Source organism: Capra hircus, chromosome 15 (assembly GCF_001704415.2).
Source record: "Capra hircus breed San Clemente chromosome 15, ASM170441v1, whole genome shotgun sequence".
Lineage (NCBI taxonomy): Eukaryota > Metazoa > Chordata > Mammalia > Artiodactyla > Bovidae > Capra > Capra hircus.
The window spans coordinates 43,052,012-43,065,953 of NC_030822.1; the positions used below are offsets into that span (position 1 = coordinate 43,052,012).

Here is a 13,942-nt window from a genome sequence, read left to right on the forward strand (position 1 = left end):
TATAATAAACAATTAAATAATTAACTATGTTATTATTATTTAGCCATGTCTCTCTCTAGGCTGCATATTTCCATTATGATTTTTTAAAATTCCCTTTATAGGTAAATTCTTATACATATAAATACATTCTCTTATATAGTCTCCAAATGACGTCTGGATTGTTAAAGAAAATGAATATCTTTAAGTCTGGATTGTTAAAGAAAATGAATATCTTTAAAAAAAAATTTTACTGAAGTAAAAAAATTTTACTGATTTACAATGTTAATTTCTGCTGTACAGCAAAATGATTTAGTTATACATATAATGTTTTTCGAATTCTTTTCCATTATATCACAGAACATTGAATACAGTTGCCTGTGCTATACAGTGAGTGAGCGAAATTGCTGTTGTGTCTGACTCTTTGTGACCCCGTGGACTATAGCCTACCAGGCTTCTCCATCCATGGGTCTCCAGGCAAGAGTACTGGAGTGGGTTACCATTTCCTTCTCCAGGGGTCTTCCTGACCCAGGGATCGAACCTGGGTCTCCCGCATTGGAGGCAGATGCTTTAACCTCTGAGCCACCAGGGAAGCCCGTGCTATACAGTAGTTCTTTCTTATTTATCTATCCTGTATGTATGTGTGTGTGTGTGTATATATTAGTTTGTATCTACTAATCCCAAATTCCCAGTCCTTCCTTCCCTACCCTCCTCCCCTCTGACAACCAAAAGTCTGTTCTCTATGTCTTGAGTCTGCTTCTGTGTCATAGGTATGTTTGTGTCCTATTTTAGATTCTACAAATAAGTGAAATCATATGGTATTTGTCTTTATCTTACTTCACTTCACATGATAATCTGTAGGTTCATCCATGTTGCTGTAAATGGCATTATTTCATTCTTTTTATGGCTAAGTAATATTCCATTGTGTGTTTATATGCTCACAAGAACACACAAACCATATCTTCTTTATCCATTGCTGTCTATTGATAGACATTTAGATTGTTTCCATGTCTTGGCTATCATAAACAGTGCTGCTATGAACATGGGGTACCTACAGTTTTGTCTGGATATATGCCCTGGAGTGGGATTGCTGGATCATATGGCAACTCTGCTTTCAGTTTTTTGAGGAACCTCCATACTGCTCTCTGTACTAACTACACCAATTTACATTCCCACCAACACTGTTAAGAGGGTCTCCTTTTCTCTATAGCCTCTCCAGCATTTATTATTTATAGACTTTAAAGATGGCCATTCTGACCAGTGTGAGGTCATTATAGTTTGATTTGCATTTCTCTAATAAACACTCTCATCACTAAGATTTGGTATCATTATCCCTGGTTTTCTTTCTCCTTTCTGGCTGCTGTTCTTCAGTCACCTTTTTCAATTTTTTCTCCTCTAGCTGGCCATTCAGTTCAGTTGCTCAGTCTTGTCCAACTCTTTGTGACCCCATGGACTACAGCACACCAGGCTTCCCTGTCCATCACCAACTCCCAGACCTTGCTCAAACCCATGTCCGTCGAGTCGGTGATGCCATCCAACCATCTCCTCCTCTGTCATCCCCTTCACCTCTTGCCTTCAATCTTTCCCAGCATCAGGGTCTTTTCCAGTAAGTCAGTTCTTCACATCAGGTGGCCAAAGTATTGGAGCTTCAGCATCAGTCTTCCAATGAATATTCAGGGCTGATTTCCTTTAGGAAATTATCTAAATATTTCCTAAATATTTAGCTGGCCATTATATATTGATATTTCACAGGGAAGTTCTAGGTAGGTTCTTTATTCTCTCTCACCTTAAGCTGACAATTCTCAAATTTATTCTACTAATTCTGCCTGCTATATTCCAGATGCATTGTATTCAAACTGCCTCCTGAAATCTCCACTAGGATGCCCTTTCACAGGCATCTCAAACTCAATATATTCCAAGTTGAACTTAATCATTTCAGTCTCTCTCTGCAGTTTTTCAAATGAGTAAATGGCATCATCACCAAGCACTCAAGTTCTCAGAACCATGTCAGATGAATATTAGTCATATGACAGTCTTGTAAATATTTGTAAAATAAATGAATATTTGATTCCTCTTTCATCTCTTAACCATTCCTCAAGCTCTATTAAGTCCACATCTTAAATACATCTTGAACTGTGCTATTTCTTTCTCTGAAAGATGCTATTTTCCAAAGACAGCTAAAAAGTTTCTCATGCCACATACTTTTCTGCAATGGGACTTTGATATTTCCTCCCAGTAGGAGAAGTCCAATTCCTCTCCCCTTCAATTTAGGCTGGTTATACTGACTTGCTTGTAACTAGGGGAGCACAGCAGAGGTGACGGGTACATGACCTGTGGTTCTGCCTTGGTCTTGGGAATGCTTGCTCTTCAGATGCTTCCTCTCTGATCCAGTCTCCAGGCTTGAGCCCACATGAAGAGGTCACATGTAGATACTCTGTTTGACAATCCTCACTGAACCCAGCCTTACAGTTGTCCCACTGTAAAACTCATGAGCTGCTTTTGCCTTCATTTTCTCCACAGTAGCCCAAAAAATACAAATAGACGTCTTTAGTTTAAACCTTTCATGGCTTGTGCTATCTCAGAAAAAAGTCCCAAATCCTCAACCTGGTCCTTAAGCCTGTTATGTGAAAAAGGAGGTTATAGATCAGTGTCTACAATACTTGAAAAAAATTTTTTTCTTTAAATACTATTGATAGTATTTAAAGAAAAATATTTTAAATTCTGATGACTCCCACATATAAGTATCTAGTCCACATTTCTCTCTTTAGACATGTATACCTAATGTTCTGCTCAGCATTTCCACTTGAATGTCTAACAGGTATTTCAAACTTAGGTCCAAAGCCAAGCTTTTAAGTATTTGCCCCCATGAAGTCTTCCCCCATTTCAATCAATGGTTAACTCCATACTTCTAGATAGTTTAAGTACTATTCTCTCTTTTCAGCCTCATATTCAAATCAACAAGTAAATCCTTACAACTCTCCCATCCAATATATTCAGAATTTGATCATTTCGCATTGCTTCCACCTTAATTTAAGCCACCATCATCTCTTACCTAAATTATGATAACAGTTTCCTAATTCCCTCTTTGTGTCTACCTTAGTTCCCCCTGCAGTCCATCTCCAACCCAAGAGCCAAGAGTGGTTCTTTTAAAATATATATCACATCAGGAATACACCACTGCATGACTCTAATCAGTGAATTCTGTGTGAACAGTGTGCCCATGAAATGGTAAAACATGGCATCCTTATAGATCATATCACTTCTCTGTTAAAAGCCTTTGATGGCTTCCTATCTCACTCAGTAAAGTCAGAAGATAAAGGCCCTATGCCACCTCATTTCCCACTACTGACACCCTCACTCACTCTACTCCAACTCCTCTTTGCTGCTCTCGAACTTACCAGGCAAACTGCTTCAACACTTGCTCTCACTGTTAACCTCTGCCTGAAATTTACTTCAATTTTCCTCTGCAATGAAGGCCTCTCAAACTACTCTTTATCCCTCTGCCTTTCTTCTCCCTCCTCAGCACATATCACTGTCTATCATATCACATGTTATTTGTTCATGTTACTTGCTTACCTCGTCTGTTGGCTGTGTCCCCCGAAAGAGTGAGAGTTCCATTAGAACAGGAAGTTTTGCCTGGTTTGCTCCTGCTGCATCCCCCAAACTTAGCACAGGACTTGGTACAGAATGAACAGTTAATAAAACACTTAACTAGTTTTGTTTCTCCCTATCCTCTGGCCTTATGTCTCATCACTCAAACACTATCTCTTCCAATCTAGCCATACTTCCCTTCTTCCAGGACCTTAAGCATGTCATATTCCTTCAAACCTGAAAGCCTCTGCAAATACCATTTCTGCTGCCTGGAGACTGTCTCACTCTCCTTCCCATTCCCTTAAGTCTCAGCTTTAATGTCACTGAGTCAGATAATGATCTTCCATAGCCCCTTTACCATAGTATTCTGTGGTAATTCTGTCATAGTATCTCACTTCTTTACTCTATTTTCACAGCTTTTCATTACTTCTTGAATGCCTGTCTTCCCCGCTAAACTGTAAACTCCATAAATACAGGGACAAAGTCTTTCTTGTTCATCACTATATGTACTATATGAAACTCACTGAAAGCCTGATTAAGAAGGGAAAAAAGTTACAGAAGTTAAACAGTATACTAGAAACATAAAACTGGTACACAGGAATTAAGAGATAAAGAGCTGGATAACTATGGTGTATAGGTAATATCTGAAGTCCCAGTGACGAATGGCATTACTTAGATTTAAGTGTATAGATTCTGTAAGAGCGAAGGTAGCTGAAGACAAAACTGTTGGCAAGGAACACATTCAAGGTATAAATGATCAGGAAGCAGGTGAGAAAAAAAAATTAGCAGAAGATCTAAAGAAGGATGTCAAAGGGCCAGAGTATTGAAGAAAGAGTCAAGGAAAAAAAACAGTGAAACCTAAAGGAAATGCCTTTAAAGACAGATACCAGATTTACCACTAATTTAACATTGTTCAAAATATTATAGTCAATTCAGCAAGACAAAAAGATATAAAAAGTTTTACTTACAAAAGGGTCAATTATCTACCAAGAATATGTAAGAAACAACTGAAAAACTACTAGAAATAAGCAGAGTTCAGTTAGGTGAAAGTGAAGTCGCTCGGTCGTGTCCGACTCTTTGCAACCCCATGGACTGTAGCCTACCAGGCTCCTCAGTCCATGGAATTTTCCAGGCAAGAGTACTGGAGTGGGTTGCCATTTCCTTCTCAGTTAGGTGGCTAAACACAAATATAGAAAATTCAATAATTTTCTTTTATGCTAGCAGCTAGAAAATCTGAACATATTCTACACATAACAGTAACAAAAATACAAATTATCAAAGAATAAACTTAGACCACTGCAGAAGACACAAAAGAAAACTGAATAAATGGAAAGACATAGTAGTTGGAATAGGAAGCAGTATAATAAATGTGTTAATTCTTGTTGTCACTGTCCAGTCACCCAGTAGTGTCTGACTCTTTGCAACCCCATGGACTGCAGCATGCCAGGCCTCCCGGTCCTTCACCATCTTCCTGAGCTTCTCAAATTCATGTCTACTGAGCCAGTGATGCCATCCAACCATCTCATCCTCTGTTGCCCCCTACTCCTCCTGCCTTCAATCTTTCCCAGCATTAGTGTATTTTCCAATGAGTTGGCTCTTCCCATCAGGTGGGCAAAGTATTGAAGCTTCAGCTTCAGCATCAATCCTTCCAATGAATATTTAGGGTTGATTTCCTTTAGGATTGATTGATCTCCTTGCAGCCCAAGGGACTCTCAAGAGTCTTCTCCAACACCACAGTTCAAAAGCAACAGTTCTTCAGCACTCAGCCTTCTTTACGGCCCAGCTCTCACATCTGTACTTGACTACTGGAAAAACCATAGCTTTGACTATAACTTTGACTATACGGACCTCTGTTGGCAAAGTAATATCTCTGCTTTTTAATATGCTGTCTAGGTTTGTCATGGTTTTTCTTCCAAAGAGCAAGATACAGTACAAAAGAGTATGAAATGCAGAATTTGGGTGCAGTCTCAAAAGTAACAGAATGATCTCAGTTTGTTTCCAAGGCAAACCATTCAATATCACAATAAGCCAAGTCTATGCCCCAGCCACTAATGCCAAAGAAGCTGAAGTTGAACAGTTCTATGAAGACCTATAAGACCTTCTAGAACTAACACCAAAACAAGATGTCCTTTTCATCTTAGAGGACTGGAATGCAAAAGTAGGAAGTCAACAGATATCTGGAGTAACAGGCAAGTTTGGCCTTTGAGTGCAAAATGAAGCAGGGCAAAGGCTAATAGAGTTCTGCTAATTCTTACCAAAAAATAACTTCAAAGAATCAATGTAAAGCTCAAAAATTTTCAAATGATGTATTTTTGAATGCCTACAACAGACACAGGTCAGACTGGAGTATGTTTAAGCCTGAGGATTACTTTATAAAGAGGGGAAGACTAATGATACTAGAGAAGACAATAAGGGGAAAAGTGTCTTATAAATGCATGAGGGGATAAAAGAGTTTATTCATTCAACAAATGTTTATTGAGTCCTTACTATGTGCCTGACACTACAGACAGAGTGAAAAGGTATAGTCCCCCCAAAATAATAATAATTAAAAAATTAAAAAAAAAAGGTATAGTCCCCATCCTCAAATTCAACTGATTTAATGCTATAAACTGAAAATAAGGGCAAGACAGAGAAAGACAAAGAGAAAACATACAAGTGTCTGTTGTTTCAGTGTCTCTATTTCTGTGACTCCAAAAGTAGTCTCTGCCTCTTAATATCCTTTCTTAAACTAAATTAAATGTAACTTCAGTTTTTGATGTTCATTTGTAATCCCACTGTCCACCACAAGGGTGGTGCCTTTCTTCCTAGGCCTTCTGAACTTGTCCTTTTGCAAAGTTTAAATTTCATTTTCCACACTACTTTCAAAAAGCTAAGCTCATGGCATCCAGTCCCATCACTTTATGGCAAATATGTGGGGAAAAAGTAGAAACAGTGACGGATTATATTTTCTTGGGCACCAAAAATCACTGTGGATGGTGACTGCAGCCATGAAATTAAAAGGAAATTAAAAGGAAAGCTATGACAAACCTAGACAGGGCATTAAAAAGCAGAGACATCACCGTGCCAACAAATGTCCGAATAGTCAAAGCTAAGGCTTTCCAGTAGCTGTGTTTGGATGTGACAGTTGATCATAAAGAAGGCTAAGCACTGAGAATCGATGCTTTGGAATTGTGGTGCTGGCGAAGACTCTTGAGAGTCCCTTGGACAGCAAGGAGATCAAACCAGTCAATCCTAAAGGAAATCAACCCTGAATATTCACTGGAAGGACTTATGCTGAAGCTCCAATACTTTGGCCACCTGATGTGATGAGACAACTCATTGGAAAATTCCCCGAGGCTAAGGACTGAGGGCAGTAGGAGAAGGGGGTTTAAGAGAATGAGATAGTTGGATGGCATCACCAACGACACAGACAAGAATTTAAGCAAAATCCAGTGGAGGACAGGGAAGCCTGGCGTGTTGCAGTCCACGGGGTCACAATGAGTAGGACACAACTTAGAGACTGAACAAATACCAATTTCACCTGGGACATTGTATTTTCATTTCTCTTAGCCCCAGGCCTTCATTCCTGAGTTCAGCCCTGGTTCTCAAAACCTCTTCTGGATTACAGTGCTTGCCTGGGAAGATAATGAGGACAATGAAGAAATCAAAGCCTAGTTGCCTCCAAACATAGCATTCCTTCTGCCTGAAACACACTTCCTATTCCCTCTCCTCCAGAAAGCTTCCTCAAGCCCTGAGTTAAATACAGCTCATACATGCTCATCTAGTACCCCATTCTTCCTCTAACACAATATAATTTACTTATCTGCTTTTTCCACTACATTGCAAGCATCACAAGAGAAGGGATCTTGTCTTTTTTTGTTTCCTTTTACATACCTAGTATTTGGTATAAAATGAGCATTCAATAAAAATGTAGAAATGAGCAATAACTATGTAAACCATTGAATAAGTTGTTACTAAAGGATATCTTCTAATATAGTTATTCACAATATATTTTCATGTGGAAATACAAAACAGAATGTGTGATATGATCCTTTATTATTTTTATTTTACTTTACCTTATTTCCTAATTTTGCTCTTTTTTTTTTAAAGCAAACCCTTATCTAACACTATGGGTCAAGCGTGAATGCACACTTAGTCGCTAAGTCATGTCCGACTCTGCAATCCCATGGGCTGTAGCCCACCAGGCTCCTCTGTCCCTAGGATTTTCTAGGCAAGAATACTAGAGTGGGTTTCCATTTCCTCCTCCAGCAGATCTTCCTGACCCAGGGATTGAACCCACATCTCCTCCTTCTCCTGCAATGGCAGGCAAATTTTTTTTTTACCACTGAACCACCTGGAAAGCTCTTATGTGTCAAGCACTATCCATTTAATCTTCAAAACAACCCTGTGAGGTAAGTAATATTAGTCTCCCATTTTAAAGATAAGGCAACTAAGAAATAAGGTTTTAAGTAACTTGCCCAAGAAATCCAGGATGCTGTATTCAATATATTCAATACACTGAGTACTTTTATAATTTTAAGTAAGAGATAAACAGACATTTTAGTATAAAGTACCATTACAATATTCAGTAAAAGCACATATTTCCAGGATAAAAATCATTTTTGGACTCAAGTCTACTCCTACAGTACACTTTCATATTTTACAAGACCGTTTCTATCTCTTCAGATTCTATATAGTATTCTTTTAATAAAGTCTATGAGAATTGCTAATTTTGTAACAAGTAAATGATATTTAATAGTGATGACAAGGTAAACAATGTCCAAAGGATTACAGAACTAAAATCCATTTATCTTTAAGGAATTCTAGTGTCTTTTTAATCTGACAGTCACCAAAATTCAACATTTAGTCATATGCAATTAAATTAAAATGTTCCCATGAATTAAAAAACACAAAACCTTTATAGAAGGTTTTATGAAGTCAAGAATTTATAAATTAGAATAATGCTCCTGATTTCAACAAAAAACATTTTTTAAGATGTGAAAAGACAGCAAATTTGTTCAACTTTACAGCTGTATGCTTCAGCTCTCCAACTATTTGGTTTTAAACTTTTAAATATCATTTATATAGAAATGGACTCAGAGGTGGACCATCTAATCTTCTTTGTCTCACCTACTGATATTTTTATGGAGACTTTAAAAGGATATTTGGCCAAACAAAGAAAAACTGGTACTTGACAGACCTAATAAGGACCACTCATTTTCAAGAAGTTAGACCATAATTAAGCATGAAGGACAGCTATATTTAAATATATAATAGATGCTCTACAAGTTTCCCATTTCCAATCTCTAACACACCAATGTTTCAGAAAGTATGGCCCCACTTTGCTAAGCTAGTGTTACATTTAGGTAATGAAGTAAACATAACCATATACTTGGGACTAACATACATCTATAACCACAGGTAGCAAAGTTTTACAATGGCTTCCCACATTATACAGCATAAAATGTAATATTAAGACCTTCACAATCTGGCCCCCCATATTTATTCTCATCTCCTTCTCTTATATAGGTTATTTCCAAAGTATACCACTCATGTCTGTAATCCCCTAACCTTCCTACTCTACTCTTGCTAAATCATTCCTGTTCACTCTTTACAACCTGTCTCCTCTGAACTCTTCCCTAATCCTACTGGCCCACAATGACATCTCCTTCTTCTGAGCTTTTCCAACCGCTTAATAACCAAGTCAACATTTGATAATTTTCATATACATTTTGAATTTTCTGTGTATAATCACCTTTTTTTCTTAGGCATAATATAACAGTAAAGGGGATGGGCATGGGGGCCGGGGGGTAGCATGACAGGAAAATATCAATCAAAGAGTTAGGATTTCCAAAGTTCTAGACTTGCTCGAAGACTATATTTGAAGTTCCTGAATAAAGCTATTTAATTCTTTGTATAAATGAGGGCTGGTAATTGGTATTCAATCTAAGATCTTTAATGACAAATACTCTTATTGAGAATGATTTGTATATTCCATAGTTGCTTAGGATGTTATATTACATGGCAAATACAAGAAGAAATTATAAATTCTTGGTTGATGTGATCTGAGGAGTGAAGCCAAATACACACTTGGACAAAGTCAGGGCTACCAAGCTGGAAGATACAGACTGGCAAAAAATGACAGAGGAAGAACAAATAGAAGCATAAATATGGGAGACTCTACAAACAAAAAAAATTAAGTTGAAAGAAAGTTTTGGAAAATTGCACCAAACGATCTCTGTGGACTTTCATAAATAATCTTCACGGTATTTGTGTTTTAGAATTCAATTAAACAAATACTTGAAGTCTAGGTAAATAGCACTATTTCAGGTAGTTCATTCCAATACATTGTAACTCTACAAACCACTCACACACAAAACATCATACTTACTGAGATCTCGACATTTGATAGTACTATATTCGAAAGAGATACAAAGATAGTCACAAGCTTCTCTCAATTCAGGAATAGATATGCCATCAGGACAACGGATTATTCCTGTTTTATAATAATCCTGGAAAAAAAATAAAGAATGCATAAAAGAATGCACAAGGTAGACAAATTGTATATTTAAGATTGGGCTGATACAATTTTTTAAAATTGTGATACTCTTGAGATTTCTGAATTGTGGAATTTTAAAGTTAGGTAGGACCTCAGTTCACCTAACCACTTTTTCACTTTACTGACAGGAAAAATATGTCCAAATGGATTCACTGACTCATCCAGTTATTAAATTATTTAACAAGAGAGATAAAGTTAGAACCCGTGTCTCCTCATTATTTATGCATCTCTTCTCTCTACTGTACCATGCTAATTCACATGTATTCCCCCCTTACAAGTTATTTGTCTACATACCTACCCTATATTTTTTAAAGAAATTTTAAGGAAGTTAAATGATATACTTTACATTACCTTAAATATTACCTAGAGAATTGAGCAAAACTTGAGGCTTTTAGTAAGGAACTTCAAAATCATTTCCAAGTATTCAAATATATGGAAACAGAACACACAATTATTCTTCTTCCAAATACTGTTCTTTGGTATTTCCCACATCAGTACAAACAATAACAGCTATTACTTCCAAAATCTACTTGAAACGCTATTAGGGGCTGGCCCAGAGCTACAGATAAGTTACTCCATAGCTGAGTCAATACCATTAGGGGACAAATGGAAGTATGGGCAACTGAAAAAGCACTTCTCAAAAAATTAAGATCTGCCTCAAGCTTCTTGATGTTCAGAGCCACAGTTAACACCATTTCTGAAGTTGCTACATGAATCAACCAAGACATCTTCTGGTACTTTTCCAGTACTTGTTAGTACTGATCATGATCAACTACTTTTCCTGTCTTGTACCTCAGGATTCTCCCTCTCCTCTTCCCACAAAACTATTTAAGGAAACCATATTTTCAAACTGTGAAATAAACTGTCACACGCTATAAATCAAACCTTTATCACTGATTAAAATCACAACTAGTGACTGTAGTACTAATTCAAATATTTCTCAAAATAGGTTAAAAAATTAAGTTTTAATAAAAAACGATAGGAAATACATTTTAGAGCTGACTTTCAAACGTTCCTAAGTGTCCACCACTAGTTATATGCAACAAAACATTAGAATTCCAGTAGCCACATTTATTGTGACAGCAAAAAATTATCAACTTCTTGTACTTAATAGAATTAGGGAAAATGGAGTCGTCTGACTATAGAAAGGTTACCACTAAACCCTTGAAAGAGCTGCCTATGCAGACCTAAGAGATGAATCATCCCCTCTTATTTTTGCAAAAGTTATAAAATTCCTTTATTTTTATCATGCTATATTTGCATACCAAAAGAAAATGAATTAAATGATATTAAAAAATACACTGGATACTTCCATAGTGATATCCAAATACAATTCTGCTTTCAGTCTAAGTACCTACCGAGAAAGGGTCAACTGACCCAATCAATACACACAAGAAACAGCACTTACCAGGATTGCTCGAAATACTGTCGAGCCAATTCCTTCTGCCACTTCATACTCTCCCTTCTCATTAGGACGTGTAAAGTTATGTTCTCTGCCAGATCCAAACATCCTATGGTAGCAAGTAATTGAGAAATAAATCAACAGGCTATCCTTTCAAAAGAGAAAATTGTTTTCATGTACAAAAGTAAAAAGGAATTATAAGTTTAGCATTAAGTTATATCATTAAATTAGCCCATGAATATTTATCAGACGTTTATTCTGGCAAATGTGATAAATGAAGGATTATAAAAAAATTTTTTTGTGGGAGGAAACAGTAGTAAAGATTCCCCATAAGAAAATAAAATCAATTAATAAGATTCAAAACCTAAATAACTTTCCAGTTCCTTTTCTTCAGGGGTGAAAAAAAAAAACAACAAATCAACCTAGGAGAGATTCTTATACTAATTTTGTCCAGACAAAGAAAAAAATGAAAGAGAGAGAAGAGGGAGAGAGGGAGAAAGGGGAAACTACTATCTTCAATGCAATGTTAGTCTATTAAGTAGCATGTATGGTAATCTAAACTAGAAAAAAGTAAAATAAGTATAGGCAGATTAGGTTATTTTACTTTTCACAAAACTATAAATGTAACAAATCCTGCACAGAACTCTTACACTGGCATCCTAGAACTGAAAAATAAGCAATCAAATACTGGGGTAGAGAGGAATGAAGAAAAGAATGAAGATTCTAAATAAGTAACAAGCTCATAATATTAATTTTTATAAAAAGAAGATGCAAATGAATTTCTATTCTTTCAAGTCATGTTGTTGGCCCTTTAACAGTAAATATTTAGAAAAAAAGCAATCTGCTAAATATGTCCTTCAAAACAAAAAGCTGAATGCCTAACTTCCAAGCAAATTTTTAAAGTGTGATTAAAAGAATCTGAATCTCTAAATTCAATGACAACATCATTACTAAAGTCAATATAGCTGATCTAAGTTTCCTATTCAACAATTTCCCAATTTAAATAGTTCCCTCTTTTCTTATAACACAGAACCTATTAAGAACAAAGCTTTCTTATTTCAAAGTTTTCAAAAGAATGCCAACTGCTTTTTACAGTTCCCATGAATATTAATTTTCATTCCCAAAGACATGCTTTAGTCAACTGACATGAAAAGAAGCCTTCACTGATTTGGAAAAGAAAGAAGTGAGTCTTTCAGGAATCAAATGTCATGCAATTTTCTCAAATACTTGAACTTTTTACAAAAAAGGAAAGTTACTTTTCAGATCAATATGGATCACAAACAAAAAAATCTTCTGGATTTATTTTTAAAAGAAAACGTAGCCTATCAGCTGAAGAAAAATTTCAAATACCTACTTCTGCCTTTCAACTGTTTTAGGTAAAAATATAAAATATGATCAGTGTCAAGTTATCCTTCTAAAAATCTCCCATGAACAATCTTTCCTTAAAGTTTTACTGTTTGTTATAATGTCTTATAAATAAATAAACATGCTTTGATTTTTAAAAAAGAGTCTTTCCTATGCTTCTAATAATATGTAAAAGCCTATAGAGTACAAGCATTTTTTTCCTTACAGATGTAAAGTCTAGAGCTAATGTTAAAAGGAAATATTTGTCTACCCAAAATGTAAACAGTGTCACATGCTGGCATTTGTTCTGGATTCTGAGATACTTACAAATCATACACACACACATACACAGGTACCCCGAATAGCTACTCAAATGCAACCAAGCAAAAAATTCTAGTTTTCATTTTTAACCTCATGCAAACTTCCATTTATGTGTTTCCTTCATTTTATATTAGAATGAATAGAAAAAAGGCACTAATTTTATAATTAAAAGGTGTTTGATCCTACTTTTGAACACTTCGAAAATCAATTCTATACTGAAGTTCCCATAACTACAGCCCATATTGTCTCTACCAATTCTAGAATGTGGTTCCCTTAACTACAAATTTTATATTAATTTATTACTCCAGACCAGTACAGATTGAGACAATTATTTCTCCTTCATTCTACTGACTAATTGTTAACATTATTTCTTTAAAGTAAATACATCAAACTGATAACTTATGCTGACTTTTCAGCTAACCAAATGCTGATACCTGCTGTATCTGAAGATTTAATTTGGAAGCCGCAAGTGAAGGAAACATCACTGTTAAATTCATCTTGTCAAATACAATCTACGTTTTCAGATCTTTAAGTATCCTGTCTTCATTTAACTACTGCATTTGCTATTTCTAGGTACAGCAAACATTATTCAAAATCAAATCAAGCTCAAGATCTGCCTCTACAATTTCTAGTTGGATTAACTTGAACAAGTTATTTAAATTCCATAGCTCAACAGCAACACTGTATTCTACTAGAGAATTACTGTAAAATTTTAAATTTAAGAAAAAGGCAATGGAAAAGTGCTTATTATTAATAATACAAAGAATCAC

At 35.9% G+C, this 13,942-nt stretch overlaps 1 protein-coding gene across 3 annotated transcripts in view; it reads right to left on the reverse strand.

Annotated features, from left to right (window-relative positions):
- Nucleotides 1–13,942, reverse strand: part of BTBD10 (BTB domain containing 10) — a 76,969-nt gene that overhangs the window by 8,365 nt on the left and 54,662 nt on the right. For all 3 annotated transcript variants that reach the window (XM_005689601.3, XM_005689599.3, XM_005689598.2), the window contains 2 exons: nt 11,514–11,616; nt 9,938–10,058 (listed from right to left, as the gene is read on the reverse strand). In XM_005689601.3, coding sequence (XP_005689658.1) covers nt 9,938–10,058; nt 11,514–11,616 — 224 coding nt within the window. The remainder of the gene's footprint in view (nt 1–9,937; nt 10,059–11,513; nt 11,617–13,942) is intronic.